Source organism: Cupressus sempervirens, chromosome 5 (assembly GCF_028749045.1).
Source record: "Cupressus sempervirens isolate cs-2001-9-10 chromosome 5, ASM2874904v1, whole genome shotgun sequence".
Lineage (NCBI taxonomy): Eukaryota > Viridiplantae > Streptophyta > Pinopsida > Cupressales > Cupressaceae > Cupressus > Cupressus sempervirens.
The window spans coordinates 988,621,252-988,636,329 of NC_143122.1; the positions used below are offsets into that span (position 1 = coordinate 988,621,252).

At 36.8% G+C, this 15,078-nt stretch overlaps 1 protein-coding gene across 1 annotated transcript in view; it reads right to left on the minus strand.

Moving 5' to 3' along the window:
• Positions 1-1,839: 1,839 nt before the first annotated feature.
• LOC149559245 (defective in cullin neddylation protein (DUF298)) overlaps positions 1,840-15,078 on the minus strand; it is a 49,128-nt gene continuing 35,889 nt past the window's right edge. Inside the window, exons 8-9 of the mRNA XM_089833172.1 lie at positions 2,380-2,445; positions 1,840-2,300 (exon numbers count right to left, since the gene is read on the minus strand). Coding sequence (XP_089689298.1) covers positions 2,205-2,300; positions 2,380-2,445 — 162 coding nt within the window. The 3' untranslated portion in view covers positions 1,840-2,204. The remainder of the gene's footprint in view (positions 2,301-2,379; positions 2,446-15,078) is intronic.

The following is a 15,078-nucleotide window of genomic DNA, read 5'->3' on the forward strand; positions in this document are numbered from 1 at the left end:
TATCTTGCATTAGTAGGACCATCCCTCTAGCTGAATCCTTAGGCTCGTGCATTAAGGTTTCATGAAAAGGGAGTCAAGAACCAAAAAGAATTCCAATTTCAATTAAGAAAGGTTACATATATCTAACCAAGATCATGAGTCTTTTCAAGTATTGATTCATATTTGGGTTTGATTTTTCAAACCATGGTGAACTGATTGGAAGTGATGCCCTCCTCTAATCACACCTTGGAAAGGCTATTTTTAGGTTCTGATTTTCTTTAAACTATTTTTTACATTATCTATTTCGTTATTCTTGAACCAAAAACTTGTCAATTTGTCTATTATATTTATTCAACACCTTCTACTTAAATTAACCTACTTTAAAATATAAGATCATCAAAAATCTCTTCAAACTCCTATCTATTTTTGTTGTTGAGTTCAATTATTTTTTCTTTTTTCATTTGTTTAAGGCTTTACCAACCTAAATTATTTTCTTGGCACATGGTTTTATAATGATATTAGTCAAGAATCCCTTCTAGACTCCTTCATGAAATATGTTTTGATGAAAGACCCTTAAGTGCAGGCCAACAAAATTGCACTTTTAAGTTGCTCATATTCAAGTGCTACTAGATCACCGTACATATATTGTTGCTAGAGACTCTAACCTTACCTTATGGGTGCAATTAAGGACTACAATCATTTTTATCATGTCAATCAATATGCTCATTCTCAAGTATCTCTACTTCGCATGAGAAGATAGTACACTCGAGAAAGTTGGATACAACTTTCCAAACATTGTTTGTTATTTCTCTTAATTGTGTTGTTAAAATACGAAAGATTAATTGGAATCCTCATGAATATTGGGTACCCCACTAACGTATATATATCGTAATGAAATGATTGGGACCCACCTTGTTCTAAAGATCTTGTTTTTGCCACAAAATGTCAAGGTTTTGGAATCTTAGGATGTGTCTCTTTCTACTCGATTTCTTTTTCTAATGTGTAATTTTAGTTTAACAAAAATTATATGCACGAGTTCATTAAAAATGTTATAAAAGATAAAGATCATATATATAATTAATGTTAGAATCTTCAATGTATTATTTTATATGAATGATAATTATAACCAAATTAAAAGTCAAAATATCAATTTAAAAAAGCCCAATGTGTAGTCTCCTTAAATACCTTTCTTTACATTATTGATACTCCCACACGTCAAGTGCTAAACAATAAAGATAAATTTAAATAATGCCATCTTACAGTAAGAGGGGCCTACCTTAGCCTGCTTAGACAAAAGAGGTGAAATGCCTAAAATCCAATTCCTCCCCTACACAAAAATGGAACCCCGTCCCTAGTTAACATTCACCATATGAGCACAAAAATCGTCTTCGAAGAAGTGGCGTACTCCCAAAGAAACTCTTGTAATATTTTTCTCTCAAGTAACTTACCAGTAATAAAAAGTAATATTTATCATTGCCATGATTGAAACAATTTTTTGACATAGAAGACCAAAACCATGGTCTGCGTGATGAAAAAAGATAATGGCATCAAGGCCTACACCCTCAAACTGATGTGAGAAAACATCTAGTTCAATGCACCTATTAAGGTTTTTGTATTTTACTTCTTGATGCAACCATTAAGATTTCAGACCAGGACTAGTATATGAATCATTTAATCAGTGAAATAACCATTCAATTTTCATTTTTATGGATTTGCTATGAACGTACAGTTACGAGCTTTGACTCTTGAATTTCAATCTGCATATTTACAAGTTGCGGTAATATCATCAAAATACAGGTTAAGGCCAGATAGTGTACATACATAAAATCTTAGTATTAAGCATTCAGAGATTTACTATAGTTTAGATCAGTACAAACGACGACAAATTAATTGGAATTAGACCACTTTTGTACAAGAATTCCTTGCAGAGTGCTATACACTCGGTACAGACTAAAACGACTTACCTTAAAAATGTAGTCTTGTTGACCCTTCATTTGAATACAATATTTGCTGAACTGTTCATTCCAAAATTGTTGTTCTCCATGTAGAGAATAAAGGAAAAATAGCTGGACACTGAAAACCAGACTATAAATCACAAACATCCATTGACATAAACTTTAAGAGATTTTATTTTGATCATTGGAGAACTTTACAAATAAATTCTCAAAAATAACAGACACAGATGCATGTCGTTATCAATAAAATATTTTAATGTGGATGCTGTCTCAACTTCGCCTCCCTTGTTCCCATTCAACATATTGGTCCAAAATCAATGGCCAAGCCATGCTTGCATCATAATTATCAAAGCTTGGATACTTGACCTGTAACGGATGAAACGGAGACATTACCAAATATAATAGATATCTAAGATCAAAGAACCAAATTAAAATTTAACCATACCTCATCACAAAAACGAAGGAAGGATAGCCACTGATCAAGATTTATGGCTTTGTACTCCTTTTGATTCTGAATTTTGAAAACATGAAAAAGCTTCAGTTGAGAAATACCACGTATGAAGAAAGCATAGACAAGTCAAAAACAAGCTTCAAGTTTTCTCAAAAAAAAGAATTTACAACAAAGACAGGCATTTGTGGCAGCTTAGTAAAACCAGCAATTACAGCCTTCTAAACATTATAAATGTTATGTCAACTGTACCCTACAACAATCACCTCAAAGATGTGATCTGCAACAAAATATAACCATGAACCTATAAATGAAATTGACTAAAGAACTATGCCTGCAAAATATTCATATTAACGTAATCGAGAAAGTTAATGCTTTCCACGGCAGCATATCAATGCTATCTCAAGACTAATGTTAATTAGTAGAAAATGTAATTCAATATTATTCCACTTTGGAAATCTTTAATTATAATTTCATATTAGTTGGCATGAGTTGTTCATAATTGAGAGAGTAATATTAAGAATGGTTTGGATTCAATATATGCAGTTGTCTGATGTCTTAAATTATGCTCAATAATCAGAAAGAGAATGATTGAAGGGAAATTGGACATCACAGAACAACAAGAGATCAGCATGTGCATCCAGAATCTAGTATTCTTTTACAAACAAATGATAATATGATGATACAAACACATACTATCATGCCATAAAGCAGCATCAAGCACAGTTGTTTTCCACATTTAAGACCTTATAGGAAAGTGCTTGCTATGTTAGATCTATCAGCTTTCCATTATCCATGTACACAGATTGCGAAACAATTGTTGAAGCATCGCATGGTCTGGTGATGACACAGGATTTAGTTGAACATACAAACTAAGATACCGATGTGCCCAGGAAAGGAGTGGAGGCGGAAGCAGGCACAGAAGCCCTGTAGATGCCTCCAGAGTGCACTTCCGGCTGCTCTGGGCAATTTTCACTCTCTCCTTATTATCATTCATGCTTGTTGCCTTTGGGGTAATTCTTCTGCAAATCCTCTTGGGGAGAAAGGCCGTCTACTGCAAGGCGTCCAGACCATGGCAAAGGGTAGGAATGATCACAGTCACTGCCTCATAAGGAATTATTTTCTGACAATTAATGGCAGATCTGCTAAAGAACACTGTTCCCTTCACGAAGATTATGATCAGTCCAAATGATAGGTTTGCTGCTAACTCTGAGTGCCTTCGCAGAACACTGTTGCCTTCACAAAGATTATGATCAGTCCAAATTATAAATTTGCTGCTAACTCTGAGTGCCTTCGCTGCTTTTTAGAGGCAGATCATTGCTAAACAAAATGCAGAGACAAGCCTGATTTGGAGTGGTGGTGAACTGAATTTCTTTTGCCTCTTTATATAGGTGTGCAAACTTGAGGAGGCTCACTCCCCACTGCAGGCCGACTTGGCCTTAAAATATTTACATTAATATCTATTAAGGAAGAGAAGAGTATCTGTTAATATAATCGTGTATGGATTAATGTCTAAGGATACATACATACATACATATGTACATAGTTGAAAAATCTTGCCATAATATTTCCTGTAGCACAATATATCAGGAGTCAAACTCAACAAAGATATAATCTCTGTTAATATCTCCAGCAATATTTTCATATATGCACCCCGATATTATCAGAAAAAAACATGGAAGTGGCGTGATGTATCAGAGTTTAAATCGGTGGGAGTGTGGACATAGGCACGACAAATCATATGTACGTGGTTGACATAAAATAGTGAAAAAGACACCAAATGTAATTGCAGCCTATTTTAACTCTGGATAATTAAACTTAGAAACTAGCAGCTATGCATTAAATTCAAAACTTTGATTAATATATGGTGGATATGTCAATTCAGTATATTTTCTACAAATTTGGTGTATATGTGTATGTTCTTTAGATTATTTTAAGAAATTATATATTTTCAAATGTTTGATAAAAGTGTCGATTTATTAACAATTTTTTGATTGAATTTTTGACGATTCCAAGATTGTCATAACTTTTGGACTGGCCAAGATATTGCGAAATCCAAGTTTTTCAACCTTGTATGTGTGTGTATATACATATATATGTTATAATATATAATTAAAAATATAACTTTATAACACCCCTCCCCCTCTCTCTCAAAAGTCATGCATCTGCACACCTGACTCTCGCATCTGCACCTGAATTGGTAACTTAGCATACAAAGGATAATATTCAGTTTTTAATAGATCTACTTCCTGTTTTTATATCGGTGTTCATTGCAGCAGAATCGTTGCCTACAGTCTGATCAAAGGAGGCAGTTTGAATGATGGTAGAATAAAATTAACAAGTGTTCCATGGGGATGTGTCCCTGCTCTGGAATGCCTGGCTCCCGTCTTGGGGTATGAAACAGGGATGCAGGGATGGGAATTTCCCGTCCCCATTCATCCCCTTATTGCCAGCCATGAAAACATCCACGTTTTTTCTAAAGTGACTTTTTCCTCCTCCTTTTTTTTAATTGTTGGGCGAGCCCCATGTGGGTATAAGTACCAATTAAAATTTATCAAACCCTATTTGGAGGCTAACAACTAAAAAGATAAGATCTTCTTCATTTCTTCATTTCAACCATTCTTGACAAGAAGAAAAAGAAAGAGGAGCAGCATTATACATTTCTTCATTTATGGAGTTGAACTTCTGAGTTATTGTTTAGTATTTAGTATTTTAGTTGGGCTTCTCTTCTAGTCATTTCACGCATGAAACTTGGTGCCGTGGGGTATTTTCGCACATATACGTCATATTTTTACAATAAAAGTATTTGAATTTGTTAATTTTATGTGTTCATTATATTGAAATTCTAAACAGTATATGGTAAATAGTTTATTGATATTATGATACACATTTGAATTACCTCTAGATATATAAAAATTCCCCTATTTTTTTAATAGTCATTCCCTGCTATCCCCTGAAAATTGGCTCTGAACCGTACCTGTACCGGAAACACATAACATCCATAAAACTTCGTGGAGCATAGATATCAACTGAATGTATACGCAAAATACTGAATATTTCAATAGAGGAATATGAGAGATACTTGTTGACTGCTTGCTATCTTGTGGCTTTGTATTACATCCAACACAAAAACCCCTCAAATTTTATAGTTATTTCAACATGGCTTCCGACAATTCAGAAATCCTTAAGATACTTATCTGATCTTTTATCCCAAAATTGTTATTAATCAGCTAGTCTAACTGATAAAAAACAGTCCATAATAAGTACGTTGTATCGTGTATCCCATTACTGGTTCATAAGATGGAAATGACATTAACTACAACAAAATATCCAACAAAAATTCTAACACAGTATAGGAAAAAAGAGAGGAGAGAAATTTTCAGACTTAATAATTCAAGCAAAATCTATTAAGTGAATCCAAAATCCCAACCGCAATACAACCGTCCACATATTCTGCAGATGCCATGCTCACAGAAATGTGATCAGTTGAAGAGGAAATGAAGGATATGTCTCTCTTCACACAATATAAAGCCCCTGCATTTCCCTGTTATGGTAGATATTACATACAAGAAGTTTTTAGACTAGCTTAGGACAAGACTTTGCCACATATGCTTGTTTTGGCAACTACAAATCATGAGACGCTCAAATTCACCACTAATTCATGTCTCACTAATTTTCCATTGATAATTTATTCTTGGAATCCACCGCTTTATCATATTCTAGTGTAAATAATTAAAATAAAAAAATTATTGAATTAATTATCTTTTGTCACTGAATTACAATTGTTCATTTCACTGAGAAAGGATATCTAGTCCTTCTCTTGTATGTTGTTGTTGTTTCCTTTCTTTGTTTTCTTGTTCACTTTTCCCCGGACACCGTTTGGTGCTCCTGCTGGGTTGTTTCTCTTCCCAGTTGTAATCTTCCAGTCCCTCAGACCCTTGTTAGTCTCTTGTTGGACATTAATATCATTATCTTATCTAAGGTTGATTAAGCATCTCATTTAATTAAAATACCTTAGCTCCTAATTCCCCACCTCAATTAATTAGCTAATCCATGATTGATTAATTAACCAAATGCTAATTAATCGCCATTAATATTTCTTCTAATTTTTTAAATCCATATAACCCTTATCTTCCAACTTTCAATCCTAGCCTTTTAGCCTCCCGACATGAATTAAAATCAAAACTTACCATCAATGTGGCTCCTCTCCCCATCCTTCTGTGTGTTACTATGCCTACTCATCGCACTCCTTGGCTCACATGTTTTATTATGTAAGCTTGTACACTTGAAATCCTCCCAAATCTACTTCTCAAATACTTCCCACTAAGGCCCACTACCTTGTTGACACATGGGAGCATGCTCCTCACATATATAACCTCCAATTCATCTTATACTCATCACCACCTCATTTTAAACATAAAATGTTTTCTTCCATCTTATGACACTTCAATCAATGTTTCCAATCCAATCCACTCCAATCCTAACCCTCCGTCAACTTTGGTTCTCAACCCTCCCATTCCTCCATAGAAAATCTATAAATCTATCATGTTGTTGATTTGATCATCTATCATTATGCTATCATCTTCTTAATCAACCATCTCATCCAAAAGTCATGATGTTGGTTTTTTAAGGGACATAAATATATTATTCCAGTATTCATCTAGTTCATCTTGTGAGCACATCACAAGAGTATTAGATGTAATTCTTCTTCTAGCTCAATTTGAGGAGCAAAGAAAAGAAAGGTAAAAGTTTGTTTGCATGCATTTCACCTTTGTTTCCCTTGTCTCCATTTTAGCATGTGAAGTGGGATCTGCATGCATGTTTTTCATTTTTTTTATCGTTACGTGTTTTTATCATTCCTTTTTTATCTTTTTGTGTGTCCATAACATACCTCTTTGTCATTTTCACCATTTCTGACATTCTATTTTGTAAGACTACACAAATTTTGAAAAATAATCACTAGCATTTGCCTTTTGTTCTTTGTAGGTTCTTGATTCAGCACTTATGCAAGTAGAAACATGCACATCAGTACCTCACATATTAGTGTGTCCACAAAGTGACACTTTCACAAATCAGTGCCTCCACAATTTCCAAGAATCTATAACCCCTTCCACTTCTGCCAAACTCAACAAGAACTTCACATCTTGTCTCTACACAATAATTAACCCATACTAAAGTGGATTTGTCAAAACATGCACCATCAAGGCAAAGCGTGAGATTTCCATGAACAATGAAGCTTAGAACCCCTCCATATCATAAAGCAAACCCAGTTTCTCATGGCCTTGGATATATACCTCAGAGTTGGTATTCCCCCCAATCCGCAACATTACTTCAGTCAAAACATGCACTAGCAAGGAAAAGAGTAAGGCCTCCATGACAGTGCATCTTAGAACCCTTTTTTATCAAAAGCATATCCAAATTCTCATGGCCTTGCCTACATAGCTCATACCCAAGACATTGGTATTCATCCTAAATCACATCCCCATCCACCAGCCTCCAAATCTATTGTGGACCCTTCAATCACAAAGCCCATTCCTTCCTCTCCCATATCCATTTTAAACACTTTATCACAACACCAAATCCTTCATACTCCCATCCATTTTGTTTCTTCACATTTCTGGATTGATCACCCTCAATCACTCCTATGCCATATCCCCACATCCTACCCATTCATCACTCCCCTAATTAGGATCAACAAAGGTACACATTCTTGAAGCTATTCCAACATCCTCTTTTACCCCATTCAAAAGATATCCATATTGTTCAATCTCTTTACTCTTTGCAATAATGCAATCTCCTTTTCCTCCTCTTTGGGTTTCTCACCCTCTTTCAACTTTATTAACCACCTTCATAACTCCTCTTTTGTTTTCATGACAAGAGGTTATGCCACTTGTTTTGGTATTTATTCCATAAGTATTCCTCCCGCTTTTATGGCAAATGGGAGTATTTCAATCCTCTTTGCAATCTTTTTCTTTTGCTTTCATGGATGCATCCACAGTTCCTCTTTTAACACCATAAAATTATTTTTTAATGGAAATCTAAGATGATTATATATCTGATAAGACACGGATATTCTCGTGTTACAATGGGACTAGAAATTGACACTAATGATGCTATAGAAAAGATAAAATGGTTTAATAAATGTGATGAAGCCTTTAGTGCTTTTTGTATATCAGTCTCCCCCAACCTTCTTTTTCACATTGAATCTGCCATTACATCAAATGGAGTGTGGGTCAATTTTCGGAAACCCTCTTTGGTGAGCAAGAGTTAAGAGGTCAATTGGAGAATGAACTCACAGGGTTGAGTCCAATCAATGTTGGCAAGACTTCTTCACAAAGCTCAAATCTGTAAGACTGCAACTGGAAGAATGAGGAATCAAGAAGGATGATGAGCAGCTGATATTGAGCATTCTTTCTAAGCTTGATCCTAACTATTCAGTGTTTGTTTCTACATACTATGCTACAAAATATGCCCTAGGTTCCACATACTAAATGCCTTCTCTAAATGAATTTGTTGCAGAGCTCACTAGCAAGCAGGACAAATTGGTTCCAAAGTGTACAATCAGGCCCTCAAAGGGTCCAACAAGCAAGATGAGAAGCAAAAGAACCAAGGAGAGAAGAAGAACGATCAAAAATCTGCTACTTCAAAAACAGATACTCAGACTTGTTCATCAAAAGATGAACCTAAGGAGAAGGTTAATTGTTCTTACCATAAGATGTTATGATGAACCTAAGTGTTCTAAAAGAAAGTTGAAACAAATAGATCACCTTTCCCATCTTCGAGAAAATAACAATATCAAGGTGTCTGATTCAATCAAAGTTCATCAGAAGGATCTTGTAAAGTACACAAATAAAAGTCAGGGAAAAGAAAAGAATAAGGCCCTAACAGTTGCTTCGCAACCAAATTCTTGGATAATTGACAGAGGTGCTGCACATCACATGGCTTCTTCAGAAGATGATTTCACCTCTTTAGAGACGTTCAATGTCTACTAGATACTAAGGGGTGATGGCACTCCTATAGCAGTGCATGAGAAAGGGTTTGTTAATGTGGGTGAAGGAACATTTGAGGATGTCCTTTGTGTTCCATCTTCACCAACACCTCCTATATCTGTATAGAATCACTCACACAAGTTTTGGCAAGCAAGTTGAGTTCCCACCAAATACAGTGATAATGGGTCTACTGTTGTTGTGGGAAATGCAGAATCAATCCAGGTTATATCAATTTTCTCACTTTGTTCTTGACTTTCCTTCTTCAACATTCTTACTCATGCAGCTGAGATGAGTTGTTTGTGGCATCAACTGTTGGCCACTTGAACTACTATTACTTGTAGCAACTCAGTCAATAGGACATGGTTTCAAGGTTGCCTTTTGTTGGCTGCAGACTGTCTTTTCCTCTTTAATTCAAAGAAATGACTATATCCCTTTGTAATGAACAAATCTAAGAGCACAACAGCCAGGTGATCTTTTACTGACGCCCTCTAAATTTTGACCAGACACAGCTCCCTCGGATTGATATTCAATGATATATCAACTAACTACTAGCACAAGTACTTGTTACCAGAAAGTACAAAAAAGCATAGACATTCACCACATCAATATACAATGAATGCATCAAATACAAAAAGGATTCTTTTTTTCCAAAAAGATACACAGATCCTATCTTGCTGTAATGAAACAGATTATAGGAATCGATCACCAACATTCCATTACACACTTCAATCAGATACACATAAGCTGAAAATGACAAACAGGTCAAATTGAAATGAGCTTCAACAGACCACATATTCCATAAATCTCAAAACACGCAGATTTATAAGACTGATATATTTGTCATTAAAAAGAAAACTTTCATGCATAGATAAGAGTTTTCAACATATATCTATATCCAGAAAACAAAAGTTATGCCACAGAATGTACTTACAGATCAATACTTAGAAAAAGCATCAGCACTCCTTGCCAATCATACAATCCACTCTATATAGTCTATTTACATAACCAGTTATTGAAATATGGGTTAATTTTTAACCCATTGTCTATTGAAAGTTTTCAAGAAACTAACTAAAAACTTGTACATAAGATAACTATCACAGTACCTAACTGCCTACAATCCTAAAACTCCCCAAAAATTTATCCAAGTCTATTCATGCATAGGCTAAGACTGGGCTGGTTCTTTGGATCCCATGGGAAGAGCTGGTTGGTGAGTGGCTTCCATTCCTTGTATACCCCTACAAATTATCGAATCGCCTGCACATTGGGCACATTAATTTAAGCCATTTGCTGCCTCCAGACATCCTTCTCCTTTCAATCTCCTTAATATTGCTCCAACAAGCAGGTAGGTGCTTAGAGCACACGTACAACAAAGCCTCAATCTGCACTAGTTTTGAGATGTCTTCTGAAGATATAACTTTGGCTTCTCTGACCTTGTCCACTTATTCTTTCTGTCCACGCAGGATAGAAACTTTGTCCTGATTCTCACTAGTCTCAGGCACATACAGCACTATGTTGCACCTTAGTTCCTGAAGTAGTAATTCGATGAGCTCATTCAGATCTTTTCCGAACTTGGCATACTCTGCCTTCCCCTGCTTTATGATCGAGTTTCTCCACTGCGTATTCCTTCTGCAAGTGTAAAGCACATACTCATCCACGTTCTTGGAAGGTTTCTCTATCAAAAATTTGGCAGCACCATACTTCGGAACTTCCTGCATTTAAGCTACCAGATTAACCCACTTGTTCTCTTTGTCCCAAACAGAGGCTTGAGTCTCTAGTTGATGCAAGTGCATCCCAAGTGTAAGGGCAATTGCATCACCCAAAAATATTTTCATTTGTCTTTTCAATGAGGGTTATTTCAGTGCAGAGTTGTTATTTGTGGAAGCTTACTATTTTTAGTAACTTGGACATAAGGGCTCAGAATATTCTAATTTCATAGGTGGAGGTTCATATTAGATATATCAGCCTACCAGATGAGTTTCATTGCCATATCATTGTTGTGAGGTTTTCACACATCGCCCCAAAATCTTGGGGACCCCCTTTTTAATCGCCTTTAGGGCCAGTGGAGAAGGTTAGATGTATTTTTCACCCGGTTTCAACTTGATTTTCCAGAGCTATCAGTTCTATCCTTAGGCCGAATAAGTTCAAAATTGATTTCAACTTGGCAGGATAAGATTGTGAATTTTGTACTTAGACGATTTCTTTTGAAAATTTGGATTTAATTGTAAATTTGAATGATTTTCAAATAAGGAAATTTTTCGTTAGACTTAGGTTCTTGGAAAATCTTATTTTTTTTGGTGAAATAGAATTTAATTTTGTAAGATGAAGTTAAATTGCAAAATCGATTTTTACTCTAGAGGCAATTTTATTTTTTGTCATAAAATTTTAATTATTTAGCAAAATCGATTTAGAGGAAAATTGCAAAAATTGGCTTTAATAGATTAAATTTGCCTTGAAAGCTTTTGGTATTTAATGAAATTGGTAAATTAATATTAAGAAATGGCTTTTGGTTAGCCAAAATTCAACTTCAAGGATGTATTAATTAGCAAACCCTCATTAAATAGAAATTTTTAGCATCCCCAAGGCACCATTCAATTTCGTTTTGCAATTTGTGGTTAATTAGTAAATTAAAAGTGCAGTTTTCATTTTAGAAAATTAAAATTTTGGCAAAGTATTTAAAGTGGGCCACTAACTTAGCTTTAATTTTGGTCTTTTTTCCTCTATAGGACCAAGTCGGCCAGCCTGGGAGGAAGGTGAAAGCTGCTATAAAGGGAGTCCCCTCCCATTTCATTTTCATCAATTCATTTGCTCCTCATGCTTGGGCGAATTTTGTGGAAGGGCAGATTTTTTTTTTTCATGCTTAGCCGAATTTTGTGAGGGCCGAAATTTGTGGAAGACAAAATTCTGATTTTTTAGAGGGGCTGCAATTTTTATATCAAATTTGAGCAATTTTGTTGGGAGAAGAGATACATATGAAAGTTTGATTTTTGCATAGAAGGCAAGTGTTGGATAAGCTTAGAGGCTTTGTTTTCTAATTTGCAAAGGGATTTGTAATTCTTTGATGTCATATCCCGGGTTCCGAAAAGTTGCTGTAAGATTATTAGTTAAGGTGAAAGTCATCATCTAGAGTTGCAAGGAGTGCTTAAGCTGACATCCATTCTTTCGCTCTTTTCTAAGAATTGCACTACTTGGTTCTTCTTGCCTTTTGGTCCACCACTCTACCATCCCGTAATAGGGCGACGAGCATGGAGGATGATAGTGCAAGTAAGAATCCCAAGCGGGCAAACGCTAAGAAAGACAAAGAGGATATGACGCCCAAAACTTCCTTCTTCTCGAAAATGAAGAAAATAACCGATACTAATATCGCTACAGTGGACATGATACGGATGAGGGACAGACTAAAGGAAGGACAATCCCCCTTGGCAAAGAGGATATACAAGAGCGGAATTGTACATGCAGCAGCTTTTCCTCCTACTTTGCCTTGTCCAGAATTGATTATGGAGTGTGCATCCAGATTTTGATCTAGACAGTAAATCCATCATTTTTGGCGAAGGGAAGAGAGTGTTGGCCAACATTGGCGAACAAGCAATTGAAGAGACATTTAATATTCCCCAGAGCAAGGGCATGACAGTTGTAATGGTGGATCAGGCGGCCAAATCATTTCAAGGTAACCAAGAGGCCTACTTCTCACATCTAAAGCGGAATTGGATACACGAAGGAAGGAAAGGAGTTAACAAATCAACGAGGCTTACAGTGGCAGATTTCAAGCCGGAATATGGCGATCTCATTGTTCTTCTCAGCCGGATCATGGGCCTAGCTCAAGCTATGCAATTCGAAAACTGGATGTACTTCTTCATTGATGAAATTGAAAAGGGAAAAGGAAAATTTGATTGGGCTAGGATCATAAGTGAAAATTTAGAGTTGCAACTTAGAACAGTTCAAAACCAAAGGCAATTCTACATGGGATCCTATCTGTTTTACTTAATTGCTAGATTGTATGAGAGTCCGGGACTTAGGGCCTTAGGAGAGATTGGTAATGGGCCGGGGCAATATTTGGTGCATGAATGCTATCCGCAGCTTCATTTGCACAATAACAAGGATTACAAGATGTTTTGCGATGCATTCGCCATGAAGACAGTAAGGGTATTACAAGGGGCGCCTGCTAAGAGACTTTCATCAGAAGCAGAAGCAAGGATTAAGAAGTTTGGGAGTTGGTTCATCCAATTCCCGCAATTCACATACATTAGAGTGGCAGGAAGTACAGTTTGTCCTAAGAGGCTTCCAAGATACCCGCCCGACAAGGTAGTTTTGATGGAATTGGCTAGGCAGCTTGAGCACTATGATAAAGTAATGAGGAATGAGGGGAAAACAGGCGTTTCCTTCTCAATTATAATTGGCAATGATAGTTGCCCAAATCGGGCCACCTTTGAGGCTGCGGAAAAGGAATTGGAGTGGTATCATCTAGGATGGTACAGAGCAAGGCAAGGATTCGACCCTGTTGGTCTTATCAAGGCATCTCATGAAAGCGAATTTAAGCATGTTCCCACTATAGAGGACTTTTGGGCCAATGCAAAGGATGATTTTCACGTGAGAAAGCTAGCTTTCTCGAGATTGTCGGTGAACATGATGAGAGATATCAGATGGAGAGGCCTTGATATTCCCGATCAATTGGAGGATGATCGTAGTGTGTTGAGAGAAGACTATGAGACAGTAGTTGGAACAGAGTTGAATCCAGTGGATTGGGACGATCATCAGGATCCTTCCTTGGAGGCAGTCACAAGGACAGTAGATTTGCATACCAAGTCGTGGTATAATGCCAAGTTGAGAAAGCTACAAAGACAAAAGGTTCTCCTTACTTATGAGATGATGAAACCGAAGGAAGGTCTAGTAGAATCAATCGGACAGAAGGGTGAAGGAAGTGGCCGGCAATCGGAGGCAGTTAGAAATAGCAAGAAGAGGGCTTTGGAGGTAGAGAAAAGCCAAGAACGTTCGGAACCTCCAGCCAAGAGACAGCGGGCAGCGCCGTCAAGGGAGAGTATAACTAAGACTAGAAGCCAAGAGGTCAATTCGAGTGATAAAGGGGCCGCAGTGGAGGTGAGCTCTGATTCGGAATCAAGTGGCTACAGTGAAAGTACGGAGTACTCCCCTCTCTCGGAGAACCAGCAAGGAAATATGGCAGAAACTAGTAGAGAAGAAGATGGGCCGATTGATATTGAAGAGATAAGTCAGGCGTCTAAGGCCGTTGGTGATGCTTTGTTGGTCGAACCGAATCCGGATTTGGGGAGATGCACTGCACCACTATGGTTAAGGCAAATGCTTATGCCGAGAGGCGAGGTGGTAATGGCTCACGCAGTTGATGATATCCAAGGACTAATAGAAAAGGATGATAGCGAGAACCAAAAACAGATGGCAAATACGGTGGCAAAGGTAATCAGAAGCGACAGTGATGGTCACCGAAGGGTTCAGATTGCTATACCAACAGTCAATAAGGCAGCGGATGAGATTGCAGCCCAGGAGTACGAAATAGTAGAACATAATTTGGGAAGAAATACAAATGATATGGAATGTGAGGAGGTTCAGGAAGGCATAGCATCAATCAGAAGTAAGGGGTTGGATCTATGATACAATCCAAGATGGGCGAAATTTCCTGCCCTCCTTCATCTCAACATTCCAGTCATTGGTGACTGTTAGAAACAAATTCAGATTATTT